Here is a 26,420-nt window from a genome sequence, read left to right as displayed (position 1 = left end):
TAAAAATTACAATCCTGTCTCTTTTCTAACACTGCTATCACTCTCATGCAGCATCTTGTTTCCTTCTGCCTGGAGTATTATCAGTAGCCTGCTGTTGAAGTGGCCTGTCTCAAATTCATTCTGTCCTTCATTTAACTGCTGAAGTGGTTTTCCTAAAAGTACAGGTGCACCAATGTCATCTCTCTACTCAGTAAACTCTATTAGCTCCCTGTTGCCTCCGGGATCAAATTGAAAATGTTGTTTTCATATAAAGGGCCATTCATAAGAAGTGCTCTCTTTTACATTTTTAATCTTCTTCAGTCCAGTGACTGTGGAGTTCAGGCTCTGGACACATTCTCTGATTATTCCCTTTTCCTAGAATATTTTCCCTCCTCCACTCTGATTTCTTGCTTCCATTTAATCCCTAATAAAATCTGATCTATACAGGAAGTCTTTCCCAATCCCTTTTAATTCTAATGCCTTCCCAAGTCATAGCTTGCTTTGTATGTAGTAGTTTGTATGTAGTCTCCCCCATTAGATTCTTACTGCCTTTGAGGGCTAGAATTGTCTTTTGCCTCTGTTTCCAACTGTGCTTGACACTTAATAGGTGCTTAATAAATAATTGTTTATTGATTGAACTGCTCTTCTGCCCAGTGTGTGCCCAGCACAGTATCCTACTGCTGAAGAAATTACTTGCTTTATTTCCATCATGGCCTTAATAGGACTTAAATAGTGGTTGTGGTCTTTCACAGTTCAGAGCACAGTGACCACATCACTTCTTAGATCATACTACCTTAGAAAACTTAACAGTTCCCCAAAACTAGCTCTGAAAACAGCAGAACAAGAAACCCTGAATTTTGCGTTTCCTTTTACCCCATTTACAGAGCCCAATTTTAATATAAAGTTAAATGTGTGGAAATAGGGTAGGAAAAAAATGAGTAAAGAAAAAAAGATATTAATCATAAAAGTTCTTATGGTGACATGAAGGATCAAAACATAAACTCAGAAGACCACAAATTCAAAGCAGCTAAATGCATTAAACTTCAAAGGAAAATGCAGATTTGTCTCAGTCTCTGGAAGAGCTCAAAAAGGATTTAAAATCAAATAAGAGAGAACTTGAGAAGAGTCAACAGCTTGGTAAAGAATTCATACAACAAATAAGAAAGAAAATAATACTTTAAAATAACAGAATAAATCAAATGGTAAGAGAAGCATAAAAATCTATTGAAGAAAAGAATTTCTCAGAAAGCAGAATTGCCCAAATGGAAAAGATCACAAAACTTCGCTGAAGAAAATAATTCCTTACAAATTCTAAAATTCTAAATTTCTAAAAGTCACGATCAAAAAAGGAATTTAGACATTGTCTTTAAAGAAATTGTCAAAGGAAATGTGATATCCCTTGATATCAAAAATATCAAATATCAAAGCCTTGATATTTCACAATTGGAGTAGAAATTGAAATTATCCATTGAACTTTTGATCATTGATAAAGAGTTGCCAAAATAAAAAATCACAGTAATATTATGGCCACATTCTAGGACTCCCAAGTCACAGAGAAAATATTACAAGTAGCCAGAAAGAACCTGTCAATATCATAGAACCCCAGTCAGGTTCATGGGTGATCTAGCAGCTTCTGATATTCTGGAAGGTAGAAAAGCTACGATTACTACCAAAAGCAACGCAATACTGAATATAATCCTCCAGGGGAAAATGGATATTTAATTAATTTAAACATAAAGGAGGTGCTTTTTATAGTAGAAAGGTAGATGAAGGTGTGATGTTGACAGTGATTTTTTTATTTTCAAAACATATGTTTGGATAATTTTCAACATTAACCCTTGAAAAACTTTGTGTTCCAAATTTTCTCCCTTTCCTCTACTTTCTCCCCTAGATGGCAAGAAATCCAATATATGTTAAATGAAGAACATGCAAGTCTTTATATATATTTCCACAAAAATTTTCTTGTTGCACAAGAAAAATCTGATCAAAAAGGGGAAAAAATGAAAAAACAAAATGCAAGAAACAGGAAGAAAATATAAAGATGTTATATTGTGGTCCATACTCAGTTCCCATAGTCCTCTCTCTGGGTGCAGATGGCTCTCTTTAATTGTGAAATTTTTTTTGGCAACACATGGTCTTGTTTGTCAAATGTAGAGAATTGAGCCAAATTTGTAAGAATTCACATCATTTTTTATTTGATAAATGATCAATCTATGTTCATAAGAAAAATGCTCAAAATCACTATTGATTAGAGAAATGCCGTGTAAAACAACTACAAGGTATAAATGTTGGAGATATTATGAGAAAATTGGGTCTCTAAAGCACTGAATTTTGAACTGTGGTGAAATATGCAAATTGATGAGCAAAGGATGCTCATCAATAGGGAATGGCTGAAGTAGTCATATATGATTGTGATGAAAAAGCTATTATGTATTATTAGAAATGATGCATAGGATGCTTTCAGAAAAACCTGGACTTATGTAACTGATGCAAAGTAAAATGATCAGAACCAGGAGAACATTGTACACAGTAACAGCAATATTAGACAATGATCAACTATCAGCAAGCCAAAATTTATCATTATCTTTTTCCTATCATAGTAGCCAATTGAATAGATGTAAAGTGGTGCCTTAGTGTTATCTTCATTTTTATTTTTGTAATCACTAGTGATTTAAGAGTATTTTTTCATGTAACTAGAAATTGTTTCAATTTCTTCATCTTGAAATTCTTCAATTCATGGAAAGAAAATTTCTTTCCAAGCCCTTTGACAATTTATCAGTTGAGGAATGACGTATATTCTTATAAATTTGATTCTTTTCTCTGTATATTTTAGAAATGAGGTTAAGTTTAAAATTTTGAATTCCAAGTTCTTTCTGTGGACGTAGATAGCTTTTTCATTGTGAATAACTTTGGTTTTGTATTTCTGAGAATAGTTAAGTCAATTCACAATTGATCATCATGTGATATTGTTACTGTGTATAAGATTCTGGTTCTGCTCACTTTTAATTTACATCAGTTTATTAAGTCTACTTTTTCTGAAAGCATCCTGTTATTCATTTCTTAAAGCACAATAATATTCCATCACAATCATATGCCACAGTCATTTTGTAATTGATGGGCATCCCCTCAATTTCCAATTCTTAGACATAGCACAAAAAGAGTTGCTATTAATTTTTTAATATCTAAGTCCTTCCTCCTTTCTTTTGATCTCTTTCAGATATAGACATAGTAGTGGTGTTGCTGGATCATAGAGTTTTATACCACTTTAGACATAGTTCCAAATTCCTCTCCAGAATAGTTATATCAATTCACAATTCTACCAGCAGTTCTTTAATTAACCCTATTTTTCCATATTCCTTCCAACATTTGTCATTTTGTTTTAATTTGCATTTCTCTAGTCAACAGTGGTTTAAAGCATTTTTTCATACTATAGATTCACCTGTCCCTTTAAAGAACAAACATGTTAACTTGTTCACTGATTGTTGCTCCTTATTAAGCATTTAGAGTGCCAGTTGATATCTTTTACATCTTCCAGGAAGCAAAAGGTCTTGTTGTACACCCAGTCTATATGAAGGCATTCTTTCTTTTTTTTTTTTTTTTATAGCTTTTTATTTATAAGATATATGCATTTTTTTCAGCATTGACAGTTGCAAATCCTTTTGTTCCAACTTTTTCCTCCTTCCTCCCACCCCTTCCCCCAGATGGCAGGTTGACCAATACATGTTAAATATGTTAAAGTATAAGTTAAATACAATATAAGTATACAGGTCTAAACAGTTAATTTGCTGTATAAAAAGAGTCGGACTTTGAAATAGTGTACAATTAGCCTGTGAAAGAAATCAAAAATGCAGGTGGACAAAAATAGAGGGATTGGGAATTCTATGTAGTGGTTCATAGTCATCTCCCAGAGTTCTTTCCCTGGGTGTAGCTTGTTCAGTTCATTATGCTCTATTGGAATTGATTTCGTTCATCTTCATTGTTGAAGAGGGCCACATCCATCAGAATTGATCATCATATAGTATTGTTGTTGAAGTATATAATGATCTCCTGGTCCTGCTCCTTTCACTCAGCATCAGTTCATGTAAGTCTTTCCAGGCCTTTCTGAAATCATCCTGCTGGTCATTTCTTACAGAACAATAATTTTCCATAATATTCATATACCACAATTTATTCAACTATTCTCCAATTGATGAGCATTCACTCAGTTTCCAGTTTCTGGCCACTACAAAGAGGGCTGCCACAAACATTCTTGCACATACAGGTCCCTTTCCCTTCCTTAAAATCTCTTTGGGGTATAAGCCCAGTAGTTAACACTGCTGGGTCAAAGTGTATGCACAGTTTGATAGTTTTTTGAGCATAGTTCCAAATAGCTCTCCAGAATGGCTGGATGTATTCACAATTCCACCAACAATGTATCAGTGTCCCAGTTTTCCCACATTCCCTCCAGCATTCTTCATTATCTTTCCCTGTCATTCTAGCCAATCTGACAGGTGTGTAGTGATATCTCAGAGTTGTCTTAATTTGCATTTCTCTGATTAATAATGACTTGGAGCATCTTTTCATATGGCTACAAATAGTTTCAATTTCTTCGTCTGAAAATTGTCTATTCATATCCTTTGGCCGTTTATCAATTGGAGAATGGCTTGATCTCTTATAAATTAGATTCAATTTTCTATATATTTTGGAAATGAGGCCTTTATCAGAACCTTTGACTGTAAAAATGTTTTTCCAGTTTATTGCTTCGAAGGCATTCTTTCTTAATGCTCTTTTTGTAATCTTGAACTGATATTTCTAAGTCATTCACCAATTCTTTTTCCTTTTTTCTTTTTATATATGCTTCTTTTTTGGTTAGTTAGGAATTAGTGTCTGTAAACACAAAGATGAGGTACCTTTTGAAAGAAGTGAATTTAAAAGGTTTTCATGCCATTTGCATCAAAATTAATCATTTTCTTATCTAATAATAGCCACTCTACTTCGGCTAGCACAAACTGACTGTAATAATAATAATAATATGATTATTGCTCATTGCTGTCACTACTGTCGTTTCTTTTTCTGAATAGTATACATTCCAGACCTTGTTATGGTGCTCCTAAACCCACCTAATTAATTTGATAATGTTGTTGGCTTTATAATTTCTTTTCTATGCTTATAATTAGGAACTTCTCTATCTTTCTGTGTGACAAAACATTTCTTAGCTTGCTGGATGTAGATTAGTTTTACTGCCTTACTAAATTTGCACTTTAGTTTATCCTCAATTTTAATTAGTCACATGATTAATTTTTCCAATTAACAGTTTTTTTTAAATTTAAGAACTACTGTAATCTACTTTATGAAATACAAATTTGATTTGTTTTTCAAATTTTATTTTTAATCTATTGTGTTGACAAGGACCTGTGCCAAATAGCAAATAATAATCCTAAACAGTAGAAGACAGAAGGTTGTTTGTTTGTTTTCTTTAAAGTAAATTTGAGAATTTTTCAAGTAATTTACATTAAGTCTACATAATCTGATGGAATAAAGGATTTTTTGTTATATTCTACACTAACTGATTTTGTAGTACTTCTTATTATCACAAATGATGACAGGGAAATTCTCAAAACAAAATATTTTTAAAAGTTACTTATCAAATGAATGAAATAAGAGAAAAATACACAATTAACCAAGGAATAGAAAGAATCATAGAAAATAAAATGCATGATTTTTATTATATAAAATTTTAAAGTTTATAGTAAAGAATTCTAATACAATAAGAACAAGAAGGAAAACAACTAGGGAAAGTCTTCCTATAAAGTTTTTATGAACAAGGTCACATTCTTAGAAATTGGTACAAATTTATTTTAAAAAATGATCTAGTCATTGATATATGCTCTAAAGAAGAGAGTTCTCAAGGGAAGAAGTCTAGGCTATCTATAAGCACTCTAGATCTCTTCCAGAAAAATAGAAATTAAGGCATTTCAGAGATTCCATTTTATAGCCATCATCCAAATGAAAATGATAAATTTTGGAGGGACAGTGGAAACTAAAGATATTGATAAACTCTTGGGGGATCCACATGGATTCAGTCATGAAAAGCAATATGAAATTATATTCAAAGTTACTAAACAGTGTATATCCTTTGATTCAGCTATACAAGAGAAAAAAAGTACACATTTTTAAAACAGGCCTTTTTTGTAGTAGCGGTAAAAAACTAGAAACTTAAGATGGTACAACATTTGAGAAATACTAAATAAATTGTGGAATATGAATGGCTATTGTGCTAAAGGAAATTAGGAAGTCACTGACTTCATAAACACAGAAAAACTTAAATGAACTGATATGAAGTAAATGGGAATTCTAAGAATGTACTGTAGTAAAAATGAATAATTTGAAGACAAAACTGATAGAAATGAAATGAGTAGTAGAAATGAAAGATACGAAGGTGCTATAGATATATGAAATGTTTCATGTAGAAGTGGTCCTTTTAGTTTTAATTTCCATATATCTGGTCACATCTACAGATCGCTTATGGTAGAATTCATCCGACAGAATGATTACAATGACTTATTCCTTTTTTTTTTTTTAAGAGTTGCATAATTTTTTAGTAGAGAAAAATTTTTCTTCAATTTCTACCATGCTACCCTTGTACCAGTATTAATTGTCACTATGTCAATAAATTACTGTGTTGATGTTGTCAGCAGAATTGTAAGGTAGAAAATTAAATGTTTAACTGTGGAATTGTGCTTTAAAAAAAAAACTAAATTTGATTTTTATTTTTATTTTTCAAATTGTCTCTTTTTTTAAGTGTTCTGTTTTGTTATACATATCTAAAATTATGAAAAACTTAATTTCTATAATAAATTTTTTCTTTTTCTTTTTAGAATATTCTCTTTTCTGGATGTTGTTACATTGTGTCGTTGTGCTCAAGTCTCCAGGGTAAGAATAGCTGGCATAATTTTAATGAAACCTGCTTTTGTAATACTGATGTTGGGGTAATCATCTAACCTTGTATGTATTAATGCTGTAAGAGATAATGTTTGACACTTAGTGAAACTAAATTGATATCATGACCACTGTTACAGAATTCTGTCATGTATTCTTTATAAAGAGAAGTAGAGGAAGGGAATATAGAATAAGCCTTATTAAGTGCCTATTATGTGCCAGGCCCTGTGCTGGGAACATTACAAATATTATCTTATTTCATTCTCACAACAGCTTTTACTGTTGAGGAAACTGAGGTAGAAAGAAGTTAAGTGACTTGCCAGGCCCTTACAAGTAGTAAATGTCTGAGACTCAATTTATCTCTCCTACTCCAGGTTCAGTGCATCTACTATTCCACTTAATTGCTCTCTAACCTTTTAGTTTCTTATTATTCTTGGCTCCTTATATGATTAAACTGAATAAACATGTTCAGCAAAAAAGGTTTCAATTATGGTAATTTTTTCTTTTTGAGAGATCTAATAGTTTTAGCTCTTTCCAGATCCTTTTAACTACTGTGCATACTGTTTTAGCAAATGATTAGGTTCTTCAGTTACACCTCTGCCACTGATGTACTATGAGTTCCTAGGTTATATGTTTTATTTCATTATATACTTGGATATCTTGTCCAGTTTAAAAGATACAAAGCAGTTTTAATAATCATACTGGACAAAGGTGATAGATTATTTGAATCTTTGAATATGGAGAAAACTCTTCAGATATTTTGTCACACTACTTTCCTAATGTACATTGAGAACTTTAAACAAGAAAGTTTTTTCCTAATAATTTCCCCCCTAGTTTTTTTTCTGCTTTGAAATACATTGTGTGTGTGTGTGTGTGTGTGTGTGTGTTAAATTAATTTTTAATTAGTTTCTGAAATGTAAGGAGACCCAGCCGATTCACTCCTAGAGTAAAGTCTAGTGTAGAGGAGAGTGCTAGCATTCAAGTCAGAGGACTTAGAATTCAGTTTTAGCTTTGCCACTTATTCCTGTGTAACTTTGATTAAATCACTTAATCCAAAGTGCCTCCCTTTCCTCATCTGTAAAATGAGATTACTTATAACACTTTTTTCCTATGCTTTTTGTGAGGACCAATTGTGAGATAATTGTAAGGCATTTAGCACAGTACAATATAACATGTAGCTATATATAGTAAATGCTGTGTGCATATATGTATCATATATATGCTATTATTACCATTGCCATTTTGATTATCTAAGAATTTCTTATGCCAGTCAAATCCTTAGCCCTGTCCCTTGTTGTGAGTATGTTGCTTGTCAGGTTTGAATGAACCTCTCCTGTTGTCTCCACATACCTACAATACAGGATTAATTAGTTTTACAGGATATCTTATAGTAACTGTGTTGTCATCTGAGAGTCACCAAACCTGGTCCCATTTTGAAAGATACTCCCTCTTGTGGTAATGAATGTCATGCTTGTTAACTTGCTGCTTGAAATAGTAGAAAGACAAACAAATCTACATACAGTCCAAGAAATAAATTGTGCCTTCTTTTCAGGTCAGATGCATATTCTACATTTTAAATTCTAACAATAGAAAATGTAATTGATAAGTTTTGAATACTCAGTGATCTGTAGAAAATGATTTCCTTTAGTCTCACTTTCAATAGTATGGAAAATATTGGAGACTGATTTTAATCTTTTCTTTTACCACTTAGTAATAATATGATTTTGGGCAAGTCACTTTCTCATTCTGAGTCTCATTTGTTCTTGTCTCTAAATTTAAGTTTTTGAACTAGATCATTATTAAGGCCCTTCATCCTCTAACTCCTGTGATCTTTGTTTGTTTTGTCTCCATTTACTCTTTCTCTTTTTTCCAATTCAGGTTTTATTATTCTGGGTAAATACCTTCAATAGCCAATGCTTGCAAATATTCCAGTTAAAAAAATAGCATTAGTCTTTATCCTGTAGTCTTGTTTTTCCTGATCATTGCTCTGATCACCCACATTGAGTGCACATTTGACAAATGTCAGAGGTTCTACATCCATTCACCCCTTTGTGTATATGGGTCTTATAGTAGGAAGGATTAGGGTAAATGATCTTTATTGGTTAAAAGTGAGGCAAACTCTCTTATTTTTTAAGTAGACTTTCATAAAGCCTAAATTAGGTCACAGTGACTTTTTTTTTCTTAATTAATTTTGTGTGGACTCTTTCTTCAATCTAGGCTTGGAATGTTCTAGCTCTAGATGGCAGCAACTGGCAGCGGATTGACCTATTTGATTTCCAGAGGGATATCGAGGTATAATTATATGTAATATGTGATCCCATTTATCTTTTTAAAATGTAATTACCATATAGACTAGATTAATACCATTAGCATAACTCTCCCATTTCCCTAGAGAGAAAGAAAAATCATTAATTTGAGTGTGGTTGAACTTCAGGGAAATCTTGAATCCCAAAAGCTTCATTTTAACTTTTAAGGTTGGGCAGAACTGTTTCTTTGGAAAAAGATTAAAAAGAGATTTCACAATAGAATTATGTATATGTTCTTTCTCTTTTAAAAAGTCATTTTTGTCTTTGTTAAAGAGCAAATTGATTTGTGTCTTATTTAGGAATATATATAGCTCCTAAGGCTCAACATTTTGGGTCTTGAGAAAGTTTACAGGTATTGTTTTGTTAAGAAAAGGAAAACTCATTCCAAGTTGGTTGCAAAATTCCCATTTTGCTATTTCAGCCCTTCAGGTAGCCTATCTTAAAATGAAAATTGAAAGCTACAGAAAAGTTTGTATTTCATGACTTTCTAGAAAAGTTTCACACATTGTTAAAAATACCTCTGGACAAATCCATAAATCTGGAATAAAAGCTTTTATATTCAAGATTTTTAAAAGTTATTTCACTCCCAATTCCTTCTATCCTCCCTTTCCTCTCATTCTTTAATTTCTTAGTGGTCCATTAGAAATAGTTTCCTTCAAGGAGCATACTACATTTGTGAAATGATATATGCTTATCAGAAGAATAAATTAAAATTAGCTTTGAGGAAACTTTTGAGGAAACTTTTTGAGGAAAATTGCGATCTCAATTTTGTCTCTTGTCACAGTATAATGGAATAGAGATTGCTTTGAGTTTAAATTGATTCTATGACTTTCCCCACTGATCTTAAACTGTTTCTCTCCTCCCCCCAAAAAAATTATCTAACCCTTGTGTATACCTTAAACATATAAAAGTGTACACTAAATTTAGTTAACCTTTTTTAACTAACCTAAAGAGAGAACTAGAATTGGCACTGCCAAAGTGGAAGGGAACACAAAACCAATTGTAGATTGCATCTTTCTCCCCTCCAACATATTTTTATTTATATCATTGTTTCTCAGTTGCTTGTTTAAAAAAGAAAAAAAAAAAAAAACCTTTTTTTAAAATTTGAGTTCTGAGTTTTCTCCTTTCCATTATCCCTCTATCTTTGAAAGCAGCAATTTGGTAGTTTTTATATTTATACATGTCAATATTGTATTTGATCTTAAGAAACCTAGAATTGAGTTTCATGAAATTGACAGATTTATGAGATAAGCTATGAAAAATAGAAAACAACATTTCTTCGAGTAATAGCCAAAATATCTCATTGATTATATAAAAATCAATAGAACACAGTTTTGGGGATGAATAAATGAATGAATAAATATTTAGGTAATTAGGTGTGTTAGGGAAAGCTTTGTAGATTGTTATGATTGAGATTTGGTTCACAAATTGGCTAGATCTTTTTAAATGAATGGAAGGAAAAGTAAAATTATTTTAAGGCTTTCATATTCCTTTAGACAAGTTTAAACTACAACTAGATATTTTCAAAAGGAGCGGTTTATTTGGTTTCTTTTGTTTGTTTCCATAGGGTCGAGTAGTAGAGAATATTTCTAAAAGATGTGGTGGTTTCTTACGAAAGTTAAGTCTGCGTGGCTGTCTTGGAGTAGGAGACAATGCATTAAGGTAATGCCATAGCTTATTTTACTTGTCAAATGTCCATCCTGACTAAGCAAAGAAGAGTCTTCATATAGAAAATGCTGTCTTAATTTCTCAGCTTTTGAAATATCCTAATTCAGAATGTTTTAACCATGAAAATTGTCTTCTGAGAAAAGTGTAATCTGTTGGAACTAAAGCCTAGGAGAATAGAACCTGCTCATTAGAACTGACTCTTCTGGTGGCTTAAAGCATTCAGGCCTCTTTTTTTTTTGTTTGTTTTTAAACTCAGGGACATAGGGATACCAGATAGTTGAGAATGATTAATGAAAAAGTTTTAGTAAATTTATACCAGAAATTGTGGTACTAGAATGCACCATTATCTTCCTTAAAATGTGTAGAATTCCACTATTTCATCTGAAAGCCTTTCTTTTCTATTCTCATGAAGGACCTTTGCACAAAACTGTAGGAATATTGAAGTACTGAATTTAAATGGATGTACAAAGACCACAGATGCGTAAGTACCATATAAATTAGGCTCAAACTAAAATTCCCGTTCCTTGCCTTCTATTTTTTGCTGGTACATTAAGAAGTTAGTAAATTATTTTTCAGGCTAGAGGAATATGATTCTTGATCCTGCCTCACAAAAGACACTTTTCCTCTTTAATTCTGGTGAGATGGCAGTATTTAATTGAGCTGTTTGAACTTCAGGTTCCAAAGCCATTTAATTTAAAGCAACAGCATTTTTAGTCTTGTGTAGTTTGAAAATTTGAATTCTTCAAAGAAATAGCATGATGGAAAATATAACAGATAATTTGTATATAACTATATCCTACAGTGGACCCATTTTGATTCTATGTCATACCTAGGAATACTTTTTGTGACAAAGGTTCAGTTCTTTTCAAAAGAGACTTAAGTTCACATATAAATAGAATCACAATTGTTTTTGAAGTGGGGGGCCCAAATCCTATCTTAACGATTAAAGTGAAGCATTAAAATATTCCAGCCACATGAAGACTCAGAATATAAAATATAAGAATTACTTGCTTTTCAAATGTTGTACTATTGTCCAACATTTGAAGACTTGGTTTTCCTATCTCTATTCTCTTCCCCTTTGTACACTGGGACTGACTCTGTCACTCCCCTGCTCAAAAACATTCAGTGGCTCCTGTTGTCTGCAGGATAAAATACTAACACTTAAGGTTCTCTATAGCTTGACTTTAAACTTCCTTTCTAGCCCTATTTCATAGAAGTAATCCCTGTCTTCAGCCAGATTGGACAGTTACCTGTTTTGGATAATTATCTGTTTTCCAAACTTTTTGTATTCTCTCCTCTTACCAAATACATACCCTTCCCATGTCTTCCTTTTTGGACCATTATTGTTCTTAATCATGTCCTCTATGGAGACTTTCCAGCTGAAACATTCTTTTTGGATTTTCTAGAACTAGCATTTTGTCTAGTTCTCTTCTTTTGCCCCAGTCATATGTAGTTCTCTCCTTTTGCCTTAACCACTCCCTACTTTTTATTATATTTGTCAATATATGTGTTATGTTCCATTTAAGAGAATGTAAATTCCTTAAGAGTAGGGACTGTCATTTTTAAAAAATCTTTTGTATCCTCAGTGCCTAACAAAGTACTTTGTACTTAATTGTATGTTTATAAGTTTATTGATGAGCTTCACCATGAGAAGTTTATAATTTAAAAGACCAAATAACTAAACGGAAACTGTGAGTACGTTTTATGTGAGTAAGATGAGATTAACCATTTCTTCTATTGACTGAAATTCCCATAAATTGAACTTTTAGGCCCCATTCCTTATACAAATTTAACAAAATCTTAATGTTATATACAATGTTGATATAGTCTCTGTTTTAATTATTGAAGTAGCATGAAGATCTGAAGGAATTTATTGCCTCTTTTTTCAATAAGAGGATACTAAAAGAGGATTTTAGAAAGTAACTGAATGAAAGGCAATAGTTTATTCTCTACTATTCTTGAAATTCGTGACATGACTTATTAATATTACTGGATGTCCAAAAGACTTTTATTTTATAGTTATTAGATAAATTTCCTTGAAATTTTTCAATGTTAGAGGCATTTGGCATTCTGAATGGTTTGTATCAGTGGTCCTTTTTTAATGTAGAGAAAAAGCATTTTTATTGTCATTCACTTGAATCAGATTTAAGAATTTTGAGTTTTTCAAAGTAATGGTATAATAGAAATTCAGTTGGTAATTATAGCGTATAATTATGTCCCTAAATTTACTCAGTTTGACCCCATTGCATGTCCATTCTGTGTTTCCCATGCAAATGACTCATTCCTAAAGTCATATTTCTCCCTGTCCTTAGCTACTTCACTGAATAACGTTTCTCTATTAAAAGATTGTTTTGAGTAGAAATTTGAGAAGAAAAAAGATATCAGACCATGCCGACATCTAATATTTCTACATATGAACCAAACAACACTTTCCCCTGGCCACTCATGGGTATCTTTATATTTAGGATAGCCTCCCAATTCTTATCTTTAAACAGTTCATATAATTCTCAATATTATGACTATTTGGGCCATAAAAATTGAAGCTTCTCCTGCCTATATGTGCAAAATTAAATAAGGTTTTGTTTTTCTATAATGTGGATATGTGTATCTGTTTCATTGGTGTCTAAAAATATAGATAATTCTTCTTTATCCTCTTTCAGCACGTGTACTAGCCTTAGCAAGTTCTGTTCCAAACTCAGGCATCTTGATTTGGCTTCCTGTACATCAATCACCAATATGTCTCTAAAAGCACTGAGGTAGGGATTGGATATATTACAGTGTTAATCATATGTACATTAGTTCAAATTCAATTTCTCATCCTATCATAGTCTGAAGTTTCAGTGGTACCCCATATAAGGTGACAAAACATGACTAGGACCTTTGATCAGAGGTAAATATAATCCATGAATACTATTTTTCTAATTTTTTTTTTTCCCTAGAGGAATGGAAGGAAGATGAATAACAGTTGGAATATTAGGCACTAAGATGTGAAATGTGAAAAAGTGGAGAGCTAATGTTAATTCCCTTGGGTGCTTTATCATCTAAACAAGCTTCAGTGAGAGCTTATTACACTGGTGACATTTTGCTTAATGAGAATCAGGTTATCAGTATTTAATCAGTTCTCAAATCTGACGTGTTCATATCTTTCAAATCCACCCATCCTACTCCAGGTCTTTATTATTTCTCACCTGAACTATTTCATTAGGTCCCTAGTTGCTTTACTCATGTGTAGTCTTTAATTCATTTGCTTTGCAGCTACCAAATTGATATATTTCCTAATGTTTAGATTTGACGATGTCACTCCTCTGCACAAGCTTCTATAGCTTCTCTCTGCATTTAGAATAAAATATGATGTATTTGTGTTTGCCATTTATCTTTTCAAGGCTGATTACACATTATTCCCCTTCATCTATATGTGTTTCAGCCCAAATTATCCTCTTTTCTAGCTCCTACGTGTTAACATTTTGTTTCTTGGCTCATTTATTGTTACTGCCCAGCTCTTTCCTCTCACATTGGCCCTCATAAGACTTCCTGGTCCCTTCAAGGCTCAGCTCAACTATCATTCTTTTTAAGAGATCCATCCTGAATATCCCATTTGTTAATGAGCCTCCCCTCAAACCCTTTGTGTTTATTTTGCCATACAGTCTATATTTACTTATTTGTGGACAGAATTTTCAAAAATCAATCTAGTGAGATGTCAGAAATCTGCCATAATTGAAGTATCATCTGAAATTATTGGTTTATGGTTAAAATATCAAGAACTGGATTGGATACGAGATTTTACGAGAAAAAAAAGTAAGGAAAATGTTGCCAAAGAGGAAAAAAATGCAAGTCCAAGGATTATAAGGAGCAACCCTGGCTTATGAAAATTTCTCAGAAAAAAAATGGGAAAAAGATAACTTACATAAGAATATTAAATAAAAAAGTCTGTAATTTAGGTTGCCAAAAAAAATAGCTCACTATCTAGATTCAATTATTGGTTAGTTATTTTTCAGTCAACTCCTGTTCTTAGTGATCCCATTTGAGGTTTTCTTTGGCAAAGAACCACTGGAGTGTTCATCATCTCCTCTACACCAAGAAACTAAGGCAAACAGGATTAAATGATTTGCCCAGGGTTACACAACTAGTAAATGTTAGAGACTGAGTTTGAATTTAGGAAAATGCCTAATTTGCTAGAAAATTAAATGTGCTTATAGGTTATAAATTTACAAGCTATTTAGGTTTACATATTTTGGATTCCTATATCAATTAAAGTTTTTAATTAATATTAAAAATAAATTTAAATTCGGAAAGCTGGGTTCTAATCTCAGTTGTCTTTTGCCAACTGTATGACTCACAGCAGAATTCTTAGGCATAAAGCTTCCCGTACCTGTCAATGATAACTGCCCTACCTACTTCACAGAGTGATTATGTGTAACATTGAAATAAATTTTATATTTATAAAAAGTACTTAACAAGTATGAAATGTTTTTCATGCAGTAAGGCCAGTGAAAAATGTTAAGAATTTAATTTTATCAGTCTGGTTATTGCCTCTAGTAATAAAAACTATTTACTGTGTAAATAAATATATTTCTGAAGTTTATGTAGGTAAAAAATTCCCCTCCCTGAAGCCCAGTGTAATGGCAAATGATCCTCTGAAGGATAATGAGGTTGTTCCTCTAGTCTCATACTTGAAAAATATCCATGGAAAATAATTTCATTAGTTAGTTTTGCAATTGTCACAATGGTACCATGATTTCAGGTATACCTCACTGACTTCATATATTCTATTATCTGGTTGAGTAAATGTATTTTTATATGAGGGAGAGGAGATTAACCATTTCTTCTGTTGATTGAAATTCCCATAAATTGGACTTTGGGTCCCTAAGTCTTAGAGTAGTACTTAGTTGTGATGATTTTTTTTTTTTTTCTGGTTTTGGGTTTTTCCCCTTTTAAGCGAGGGATGTCCACTGCTGGAACAACTGAATATTTCATGGTGTGACCAGGTGACCAAGGATGGTATCCAGGCTCTAGTGAGAGGCTGTGGAGGGCTCAAAGCCTTATTTCTTAAAGGCTGTACACAGGTAATATTTGACATAATACTCTTAAACTGTGAGATCATAGCAACGAAATTAGGAAGTTTAAAAGGGATATTTTTTTCCCCTGCTTGTTGCTTATCAAAAATGTTCACTAAGACCTAAAATGTTTAATTTGAGAAAAAACAAAGTAAGTTTAACATCTGTTAAATAACAAACATATCTAATAGTAGAATTGCTTTTCTTTGAAAGGCCATCTTGAATGGGTACCACCTGACAAACAGTTTTACCCTGTAATCTTACCATATGAAAAAAAGCTGGTTATATTGTCACTGTTATGGTTTTTTTGTTTGTTTGTTTGTTTTTGGTGAGAGTGCTGAATCATTTATAAGCATTTATAAGCAGTCTTAGCATTTCTTTTTTTGTTATTGTTTTGGGTTTTCTTTTAAGAGACAATTGGAGTTAAGTGACTTGCCTAGGGTCACACAGCCAGGAAGTATTAAGTGTGTGAGACCAGATTTGAATTCAAGTCCTTTTGACTTAAGGGCTGGTGCTCTATCCACTGCACCACCTAGCTGCCCTAGTCTTGGCATTTCTAATCAAATATTTGGCTGCTAAGAAATCATTTTCAAATGTGTCATATTCTTTAATTCCTATATACTACTATCATTTTGATCTCTATTTTTCCTCTCTATTATCCCTTTGGTCATACACAGCAAAAGACAAGCACTTCGTTTAAAAGAGGTAAAATTAACCTCTGCTTATTACTGTAGTAAAAACAGAAAAGGATTTGAAATAATAACTCAGCTATGGTTTATATCAGAATTTCTCTCAGACCTCAATAATAAAATTATATCTAGACTAGAGGGTAATTCCTATCATTCTTTTGCCAGGATGGGTGGGCCCTGATGTTCTAAGCAGTATGTTAGGGCTTTGATTACCTCAAAATAACAGCTTGAGCTTCTGGTTATTTATGGTTCTGAAAAATATTGATTGGAATACATTTTGTAATCAATTACATGCCATCTGTTCTTAGTACTATAAACATAGCAGTGATCTTTCAGTGGCAAAAAGGAAAAACAAAAACCGACCAACCAAAAAACAAAAAACTTCCACTCTGGGTTCTTTTTCCAAAAGTTTAGTTTTGGAGACCTTTCTAGACTATATGGACTATATGGACTAATTGGCTTCACAAGTCATCTGCAGAGCCCAGACAAGAACAGAAGTACATCTAGTTTATTAAAAGACTTGTTCATGGTAAAATCACAATCCTTTCTTGTTCCTTTTGATGATGGTACTATGGCTATAAATTGGTCAAAAATTATATAAAATACTGATAATACAAAATACAATGTAAGATGATCCAAGCTAGATCATCTGGGGGGGGAGGGGAGGGGAAGCCATTCTCTCTTTTATTTTTCTATCTCCTTTGAAATGCCAATAACCAGTCTTTTCTTTTTACTATCTTTCTAGCTTGAGGATGAAGCTCTCAAATACATTGGCACACATTGTCCGGAACTGGTGACTTTAAATCTTCAGACTTGCTTAGTAAGTAGGCTTCTGTGACTTTGTTTGAGTCATAGATGAGCTTATTACTGTAATTTTTTTCTAAAGCTTATCTTCTAAGCCAAGCCCCTTTCGGCCATCTCTACTGATTGAAGGTTAATATCTAATGTAAAAAACACTGGTCTAAGAGTACAAGGCCTACCCTGGCATTTTATTGGTTGTGAGGGTGGCCAAATCACTTTAACCTTTTTGAATATTGCTTTTTCAAAACACACAGTGATAAATGATATTTATTCTACTTTTCACAGTAGTTGTAAGAAAAGAACTTTATCATCTTCAGAATTCTATGTAAATGTGATTTATTATGGCACTATTTAGTATTTATGAATTCTTTGAAACATTATTCATAATATCCTCTATTTTAATTCAGTTTGTGTGCAAGCCATAGTCACAGTTGTACCTGAATAAAAACCCCTTCAAATTATTCAGAAAATGGATAAATCTATTAGAGGTCCAGAATGTTAATGGAATACATATTTTTTAAATTGGATGTAGATGAATGGCCTTGGAGTGATGAGAACCTCCAATCTCCAAAAAAAGCATATTGGTGAGAATTTTTGGTGTGCTACATCTTCAGCCAGTGTGTTCTCCTTCTCCAGCAGTTACTTTGAAGTAATTGTATTTGCATATCAGTCTTAAACTAGAGAACAGAATAAGTTAACTCAAGTGCCTGATCTTTGGGGATTGTTACTGTTGAGATGAATAACTCCCAGAATTTAGTTATCAGTGATAATTTTGTTTAGCAAGACTGGCAAGTAACTGCTAAGTTGAAAATAACATTTTTACATATAACTTGGAAGTATGTTTAGGATGACATGTACTGCCCAAAAGGTACCCTTGTAGCTATATTTCTTCTCCCCTTGCTATTTATCTGTTTATTGTTGCTAAACTGATAAATACTGTGTACCTTCTGCCTTGGTAATGTTTCTTTAATTCTCTTCCCTTTTTTCTTTTTTATCTTTTTCTGCTGAAGAATGCTACCATAGCCCAATGCCAACATTCCTTTCCTTCGACCAGAAGTACTAAAAATGAATGCCCCTGGAAAACTGCCAAGAGAGCCTTAGATTGAATTGAAGTTAAGGATTTTGCTGTTCTTCTCACCCCTTGTCTAACTGATGGGGTTAGAAATTTTAATCATTTTGGCTTGTCTAGCCCTGACTTTATTATAAAAGTCTTTCTTGGATGCTCTTAAATAATATGAATTTTCTTTCTGAAGAAGGAAATTTATTTTTCTAAAACAAGAAATTGATGGTCATTGATAACATCTAAAAAACTCCCTCCAAAAAACAATACATTTTCTCTTTAGCAAAAATAAAATCTACTTTATTAGCAGACAATGGGGTGACAGGGAACCAAATAATTAATAGTTACAGCATTGTTCATGTAACTTCTTGTAATGCAGCAATGTGTTCTATTTCCCCATCCAGAATCTATCCATAAAAATATGGAGAAATATCTCATCAAAATCTGTAGTCATGATGAATTCTCAGGGTGTTGCCCAAACTAATTCAAAACACAGCAGAAACTTGACTATATTGTTGATTCATGTATTTCTTAAGTAATTTGAAAAGACAGAAATTGAGTAGATTTCAATATCAAAGTAAATTAATAATTAGCCACATCTATTCTATGTAGTATTCTCATACTTGTAATTTTTGAAAGATTAAAAAATTGTACATTCTTGAAACTAGTTTTTTCTTTTTGAGTTATGTTAATGCTTCTTTTTTTTTATTATACCTTTTTATTGATAGAACATATGCATGGGTAATTTTTCAACATTGTCCCTTGCAATCGCTTCTGTTTCCTTTCCCTCCCTCCACCTGCTCCTCTAGATGGCAGGCGGTCTCATACATATTAAACATGTTAAAGTATATCTTAAATACAATATATGTGTACAGATCCATACAGTTCTCTTATTGCACAAGAAAAATAGGATCCAGGAAGGTAAAAATAACCTGGGAAGAAAAACAAAAATGCAAGTAGTTCACATTAATTTCCCAGTGTTCTTTCTCTGGGTATAGCTGGTTCTGTCCATCATTGATCAATGGGAATTGAATTTGATCTTCTCATTGTTGAAGATATTCACTTCCATCACAATACATCCTCACATAGTATTGTTGAAGTGTATAATGAGCACCTGGTTCTTTTCATTTCACTTAGCATCAGTTCATGTGATTCTCTCCAAGCCTCCCTGTATTCATCCTGCTGGTCATTTCTTACAGAACAATAATATTCCATAACATTGATATACTACAATCATTCTCCAATTGATGGGCATCCATTCAATTTCTAGTTTCTAACCACTACAAAGAGGGCTGCCATAAACTTTTTGTCACATACGGGTTCCTTTCCCTGCTTTAATATCTCTTTGGAATATAAGCCCAGTAGAAACACTGCTGAATCAAAGGGTATGCACAGTTTGATAACTTTTTGAGCATAGTTCCAAATTGCTTTCCAGAATGGTTGGATCCATTCACAACTCCACCAACAATAATGCCTCTTACTTTTTCCTAAGTTTTTTCCTGGTGGTATATTAATCTCCTTTTTGTGAATGTTCCTAGACCCATAAGAAGGGAGTTGGGGTGTGGAGTTTAAACCAAACTAACCACTCTATCTGATAATTTTTTAAATATTCAGTAGATCTTGTATCCCAATTCTAAGTCTAAATATGGGGTAGGGAAGGTTTCATTATCTGCTTTCAGAATTCAGCCATTATTTTTCAAAAACATAAAGAAGAAATTCCATTTGGCCTGCTAAATATGCACTCGACCTACCAACATATATCCCCCTTTTACTAACCTGATTCTAATAATAAATCTTTGAATTTGTGTACTACTTTTTAAGATTCACCTGATTCTATCATTCTTCATAACAAATTCTTTTTGTGAGGTAGGTAGAACAGACATTCCTTTCCCAAACAAGAGTAAAATGAGTCAAAATAAATTACCTAGAGTCATATTCTATATTAGAATTGGAATGACTGGTCTCCTAAATCATGACTTCTTCCCATTAAAATTCTACTGTATCTGGTAACAATTCTCTTGGAAGTTTGCGGAGTTAATTGACAAATAATTTCCCATGCAAACCAAAGTAAATGCAACATTTCATGGACAATATGTTAATTTGTTTTAGGCTCATTGCCTTTTTGCATTGTACTTGATCTGAGGTCTTATGCTCTGTGTATATGGATTAATGTCTATTTCTATGACTTCTCCCTATCAGTTCATGACTAATATCTAGGATTTTACTTTCATCTTAGCAAATTACAGATGATGGTCTCATTACAATATGTAGAGGCTGCCACAAATTGCAGTCTCTCTGTGCCTCTGGATGCTCCAATATCACAGATGCAATCCTGAATGCTCTGGGTCAAAACTGTCCACGGCTTAGGTGAGTATCCCATCTTTTGCCACACAATAGAAACCATTTTCACCCATATTTCTTTATTTTGACATCACATAATTCTAAGATGAGAGTTTTGAGGCAACTAGCCTCCTATTTTTCAACATTTTTGAGCTCTAACTAGTCACAAGAGAGAAATTATCTTCATACCTTCTTCTGTTTCTCTAATAAAAGTCATCTTATTCCTTTGCACCTTCCATTCCATCTCCCTGCAATGTACAAAGTAAATGTAATAGTTATAAGAATAATACCTGCTGCCCAGTTTTAAGTCAGATACTAGTATACTGTGAGTACAAGTTACTGCCAAAGAAGATTTATCAGAAATGAATAGTCTCTGAAATTATATAACATCAACAAAGAGAATTTTTTATTCATTTCGTAAGTTGTTTGTTGTTAATTTTATTCCCCTCTTATGTTAAAAACTACAAGCACACCAAAGCAATTTTCTAGGAGAGTTAAAAAATGTTAGTTTTTGAAACAGTTCATTGGTTAGTCCTTTATGAATTTTTTCTTTCTTTTTTTCTTTCAATTTCCTCAGGTACATGTAAAATATCATTTTTTCCCTTGGTTATACATGTACATTCAATTTTTACATATTTCCATATGAATCGGGTTGGAAGAGAAAGATCGCACAAAATGGAGAAACCCTTAGGGGAAAAAAACCCAGAAGAAAAAAAAAAGCGATAATAGCATGTCCCCCTCTGAATGTGGATGGAGTTTTCCATTTATTAGTATATTGGGATTGCCTTGCATTACTGAATCGCTGAGAAGAACCAAGATCTTATCTTATTTGATCATTACACAGTCTTTCTGTTGCTTTGTATAATGTCTTCCTGGTTCATCATCAGTTCATGCAATTATTTCCAGGCCTTTGGATCAGCCTATTCATTATTTTTTATAGAACAATAATGCTCCATTACTTTCATAAACCATAAATTATTCAGCCATTCCCCAATTGATGGATATGTACTCATTTTTCAATTCTTTATTGTCACAAAAAGAACTGCCAGAAACATTTTTGCACATGTGGGTCCTTTTCCCTCTTTTATGATTTCTTTGGTATACAGATCCAGTAGAGATATATGCACAGTTTTATAGCCTTTTGGGCATGGTTCCAGATTGCTTCACAGAATGGTTAGATCATTTCACAATTCCACCAACAATGCATTAGTGTTCACTTTTCCTATATCCCTTCCAACATTTATTGTTATCTTTTCCTCTTTTCTTAGTCAATCTGATAGGTATGACGTGGTAAATCAAGAGTTATTTTAATTTGCGGGTGAGCTGTTGAAGAACCTCATTAGTATTATACATTGTCTCTTTTTAATTAAAAAATTTGAACTTTAGGTGCTAGTCTGTGGCTTTTTTTTTTTTAACTTTCATATAACCTGAGTTTAATTTACAGATAGTTATAGAAAATTTTGTTTAAATTGAATCTTGTTTTCCTTCTCTATGTTGATAGTATACAATTTCAGAGACCCTATTCATTTCTGATAAATCTTCTTTGGCAATAACTTGTACTTGATTTTTAAGTTTCTTAGCCCATTTAAAGAAATAATGAAATAGGTTATATTGTGGTAGCCATCTCAGGCAGACGTTTTTGTAACATTGAGATTTCCCAACCTTTGTCTAAGAAGGGAGAACTGCTTTAGAATTTTATGGCTCTTGGGTAGCTGAATACTTAGTTTCTTAGGAGAGAAGGAGTACATGAGACATTAAGGTCAGTTAGCAGTTTAGTGTTGCGTTACTCTCTTTTCTTAGCTGAGAATCTGTGTTTGAGGAAATTTGCATCTATGAAGAAGCTGTCTTAATATAGTAGGAAGAGATTGACTTTGGTGCCAGAAAATAAATAAAGGGTCAAATCCCGATTGTTTTCCAGAAGCAAGCTGTTCTCTGGGTGTGAGCATTGTGGTATATCTCAGGGTTAAGGTTATTAACTACAATTACAAGAAGTATTCTTCTCTGTTCTTTCATTATGTCTCCATGAAGTGTAGGGTATTTGTCATAGGCCTTTTTTTATGATGGTCCCATGAAAATAAATGGAGTTTTATATATATATATGCTTAGTTGTGAATATCATTCTTTCTTAATTCATCTTTAAGATGTAGGAATTTGTCTTCCTTACATGTGAATTATGGAATTTTATAAGTCACAGCTTTTACTAGTTAAATGCCTTAATTTGCCCTTTTTCCTCTGTTTTGTTTTGTTTTTTCCTTTTTGGACAGAATATTAGAAGTGGCAAGGTGTTCTCAGCTAACAGATGTGGGCTTCACTACTCTGGCTAGGGTGAGTATTGTCATTGGTGTCTGTTTTAAGATTTGTTTTGCATATTAATTTTAGAGGGAGGGCAAGAATCCTACCCATTTATATTAAAGCCAAGTTACACAACTTCCTGTTTCAATTTACTTGTCTTATTACTCCACAAATTTAGAAATGCAGTGTGTGACCATGAAGAGCTTTTCTATGATCTGACTTAACAAACCCTGTACCACATATTTTCAGAACTTTAACTGGGTTGCCTTTCTGTATTTTCCAAGAAAAATGTCTCATTATGGTATGGAAGTAAGATTCAAGAACTTTGCCAGTGAAGACTCCTGGCCCTCACAGCTCCTGCCCTTGTTTAAGGTTTTAGTCTACTTTCAGAAACACTGATTACCAATAAATTCATCACCGAATGATGAGTTCTTTTCAGGCACAGTAATTTATAAAGACTTGTTTACTGAAGAAGTTTTGAATGTGTATTCCCAATATGTAGATACATATTATTTATAATTTGTTTACTACTGTGTAAAGATAAAATATTTTGATAATAATATTTATTAAAGATATCAAATCTTTTTGCTCATCAAAATATTAATAATGATATTTCTTCTAAGCTATTGAAACATGTGGTATTCTTATTTTTTAGCAGCTGGGTTCATAGACTACTGAAATGCATTATTTACAAGATGTTTTATATGGATTGAAAGATCAAATCTAAGTGTGTGAAGTAAGAGAGTTTTAATAAGGGGTACTTAACTTGTACATTGTAATAATGAGGAGGTTGAGAACCTGGAAGGCAGGAATAACTTGATGTCCATTGTAACCCAGCCATGCCCTCTTAATCTGTGCAGCTTCTTCTGTGTCACTGAAAACTAAACTAGAGGTGGGGAAGTTATTCTAACCAGCCATTGCCTCAGATCATAGGACCTTCCTTGGTAACTGCAACAACCATGAAGTAATAAGGGAGCTGGGTATGGCTAACCTACTGGTGAGAGAGATAGGGGCGGTGTATCTTGTGCCTTTACATCTGTTGATATAGGACGCACTAGGTTTGGAATATAATTATTAATGTAATGATATAGTTATTCTAAAGGGCTATTGCAGAAGAGGACAAACTGAAAACTTATGCAACTACTTGAAGCCATCTATGGGAGGAATGGAAAAGGGGAGCATTACTTGCTATTTATGGGTGAGGGGTATGATTATTGGAGACAAACCCTATAATTAACTCTTGGGGAAAGAGTAGGATTGGACCCATCTTCTGATTGGTTACCCCTTTAGGTATGCCACGGCCCCACTTTGGAGATCACTGTACTAAAATAGAGAGGGGTTGCAATCTTCATAGGTGGAGGAAGTACCCACACAAATGAAATCACAGATTCTTGAAGTAAGAGAAATGGAAACCTAATTTGGTTGTTTCAGTGTTTGTAATGTAAGTTGAGTACTAAAAGAAATATTAGACTTTAAAATAGGAAGACTTTTTAGATTTTCTCTATTCACTGAATGCTTTATAAGTACGGTGATTTTTTTTTTTAAATAAATCTGAGTTCCTTTGATTACCATAATGGCTTGTGGGAAGAGATGTGACTCTTAAGAACAATAGTGAAATGTGACTTAGGATATAGCATATCCAAAAATTAGTGGGAAAAACACTAGAAATAAGACATCTATGCTTACCTCCAAAGAAATAATTTCGTATTCTTCATTTTTATTCCTTCCATCTTGTACTCTTCCAGATTTCCTTCTTTATCATTTCATTTCCTCTGTGTCACTATTGTGTAATCTCCATGTCTACTAACTTTTCCAACTGCTTCTACTTTTCCCATACTTAAAAAAAAATACTCATTTGATCTGACCATCCCTTCTAGGTATCTTCCTATATCTATATCTACTTTTCTTTGCTACACTCCTTGAGAAAATCATCTGTAATCAGTGTTCCTTTCTCTTAGTTTGGCTTCTGTCCTCATCTTTCCAAAGTTACCAGTGAACTTTTAATTGCTAAATTTAACAGGCTTTTTTCCTTTTTTTTTTTTTTTTTTTTTTTTTTTTTTTTTTTCATTCTTCTTGATCATTTTCTATCCTTTGATATTGTCCAACCATCCTCTCCTCGTGAATACTCTCTCATTTTAGGCTTACAACTCTGATCCTTCCTTTTCTTCTTCTACCTGTCTGATTGTTACACCTTTTTAGTCTCCTTTGTTGAATCTTCCTTCATTAATGCCCACAAAGTGTGAGTATGTCCCCTAGGACTCTGTCTTGGACCCTCTTCTCTTCTCCCTCTAACCATTTGTAAACTTTTTTTTTTTTTAACCATAAAATAACCTAATGGTTTTCTAACTTGAAAAGAATCTTTTAAATCATCTATTTGGTTTATTTTGGTATTGTTTTTTCAGGGAGGCAATGAGAATTAAATGATTTGCCCTGAGTCATACGAAGAGTAAGTGCCTGAGACCAGATTTGAACTGGGATCTTTTTTCTAGGGCCAGTGCTCAATCAACTGCACCATCTAGCTGCCTCTTGTCTCCCTCTATATTCTCTAGCTTGATGATCTCATCATCTCCCTTCAGTTTTCAGTGGTATGTAGATAATTAATAGGCCTGTCTAGTCCTGATGTCTCTCTTGATCTCTTTGCATTACTATCTGCCTCTTGGACATTTTGTATTGTATATCCAGTAGACACCTCAAATTTAACATATCCCAAACTGAACTCATTGTCTTTCCCTTAAAACATCTATTTTCCCTTTAAAACTTCCCTCTTTTGAACACCTCTTACTGTCAAGGGCACCACCATCCTCCTAGTCATCCAGATTCACAATCTCTATGTTATCCTTGACTCACATTCCCTTTACATATCCAATCTTGCCAAGTTTTGTCATTTCTTTCTGTGTTTAGCATATCTTTTCTGTACCCAGCTGCTAACCTTGTACAGGCCCTCATCACTTCTTATCTGAACAACTACAGTGGCTGCCTTAGTTGACGGCTTTGTCTCATGTCTCCACCTTCCACTCAGCTCGGAATGCAATCTTCTTAAAGTGCAAGTGTGATTTTATCAGTCTTCTATTCAGTAAGCTTAGTACTCCCTTTTTGCCTCCAGAATCAAATATAAAATCCTCTGTCTTTTAAAGCTTTTCATAACTCATCTCTTCTCTAATTACTCAATATAGTCCAGTGACACTGGCCTTCTTGCCATTTCTCACATCAATATTCTATGTTCCGACTCTGTGCCTTTTCACTGATTGCCTCCTATACTTAGAATGTTCAACCTCCTAGATTGCTTCAAGACCCAGTGCAATCATTCTTTGCA

General features: G+C 33.1%; 1 protein-coding gene across 3 annotated transcripts in view; it reads left to right on the top strand.

Moving 5' to 3' along the window:
- FBXL20 (F-box and leucine rich repeat protein 20) overlaps window positions 1–26,420 on the top strand; it is a 111,503-nt gene that overhangs the window by 70,389 nt on the left and 14,694 nt on the right. For all 3 annotated transcript variants that reach the window (XM_031966175.1, XM_031966176.1, XM_031966174.1), the window contains exons 3-11: window positions 6,837–6,891; window positions 9,115–9,189; window positions 10,771–10,865; window positions 11,284–11,352; window positions 13,532–13,627; window positions 15,808–15,934; window positions 17,360–17,434; window positions 20,712–20,842; window positions 23,080–23,140. In XM_031966175.1, coding sequence (XP_031822035.1) covers window positions 6,837–6,891; window positions 9,115–9,189; window positions 10,771–10,865; window positions 11,284–11,352; window positions 13,532–13,627; window positions 15,808–15,934; window positions 17,360–17,434; window positions 20,712–20,842; window positions 23,080–23,140 — 784 coding nt within the window. The remainder of the gene's footprint in view (window positions 1–6,836; window positions 6,892–9,114; window positions 9,190–10,770; window positions 10,866–11,283; window positions 11,353–13,531; window positions 13,628–15,807; window positions 15,935–17,359; window positions 17,435–20,711; window positions 20,843–23,079; window positions 23,141–26,420) is intronic.

Source organism: Sarcophilus harrisii, chromosome 4, assembly GCF_902635505.1.
Source record: "Sarcophilus harrisii chromosome 4, mSarHar1.11, whole genome shotgun sequence".
NCBI classification, from domain to species: domain Eukaryota; kingdom Metazoa; phylum Chordata; class Mammalia; order Dasyuromorphia; family Dasyuridae; genus Sarcophilus; species Sarcophilus harrisii.
Note: the sequence above shows the minus strand (reverse complement) of the source record. Positions and strands in the feature narration are given on the sequence as shown.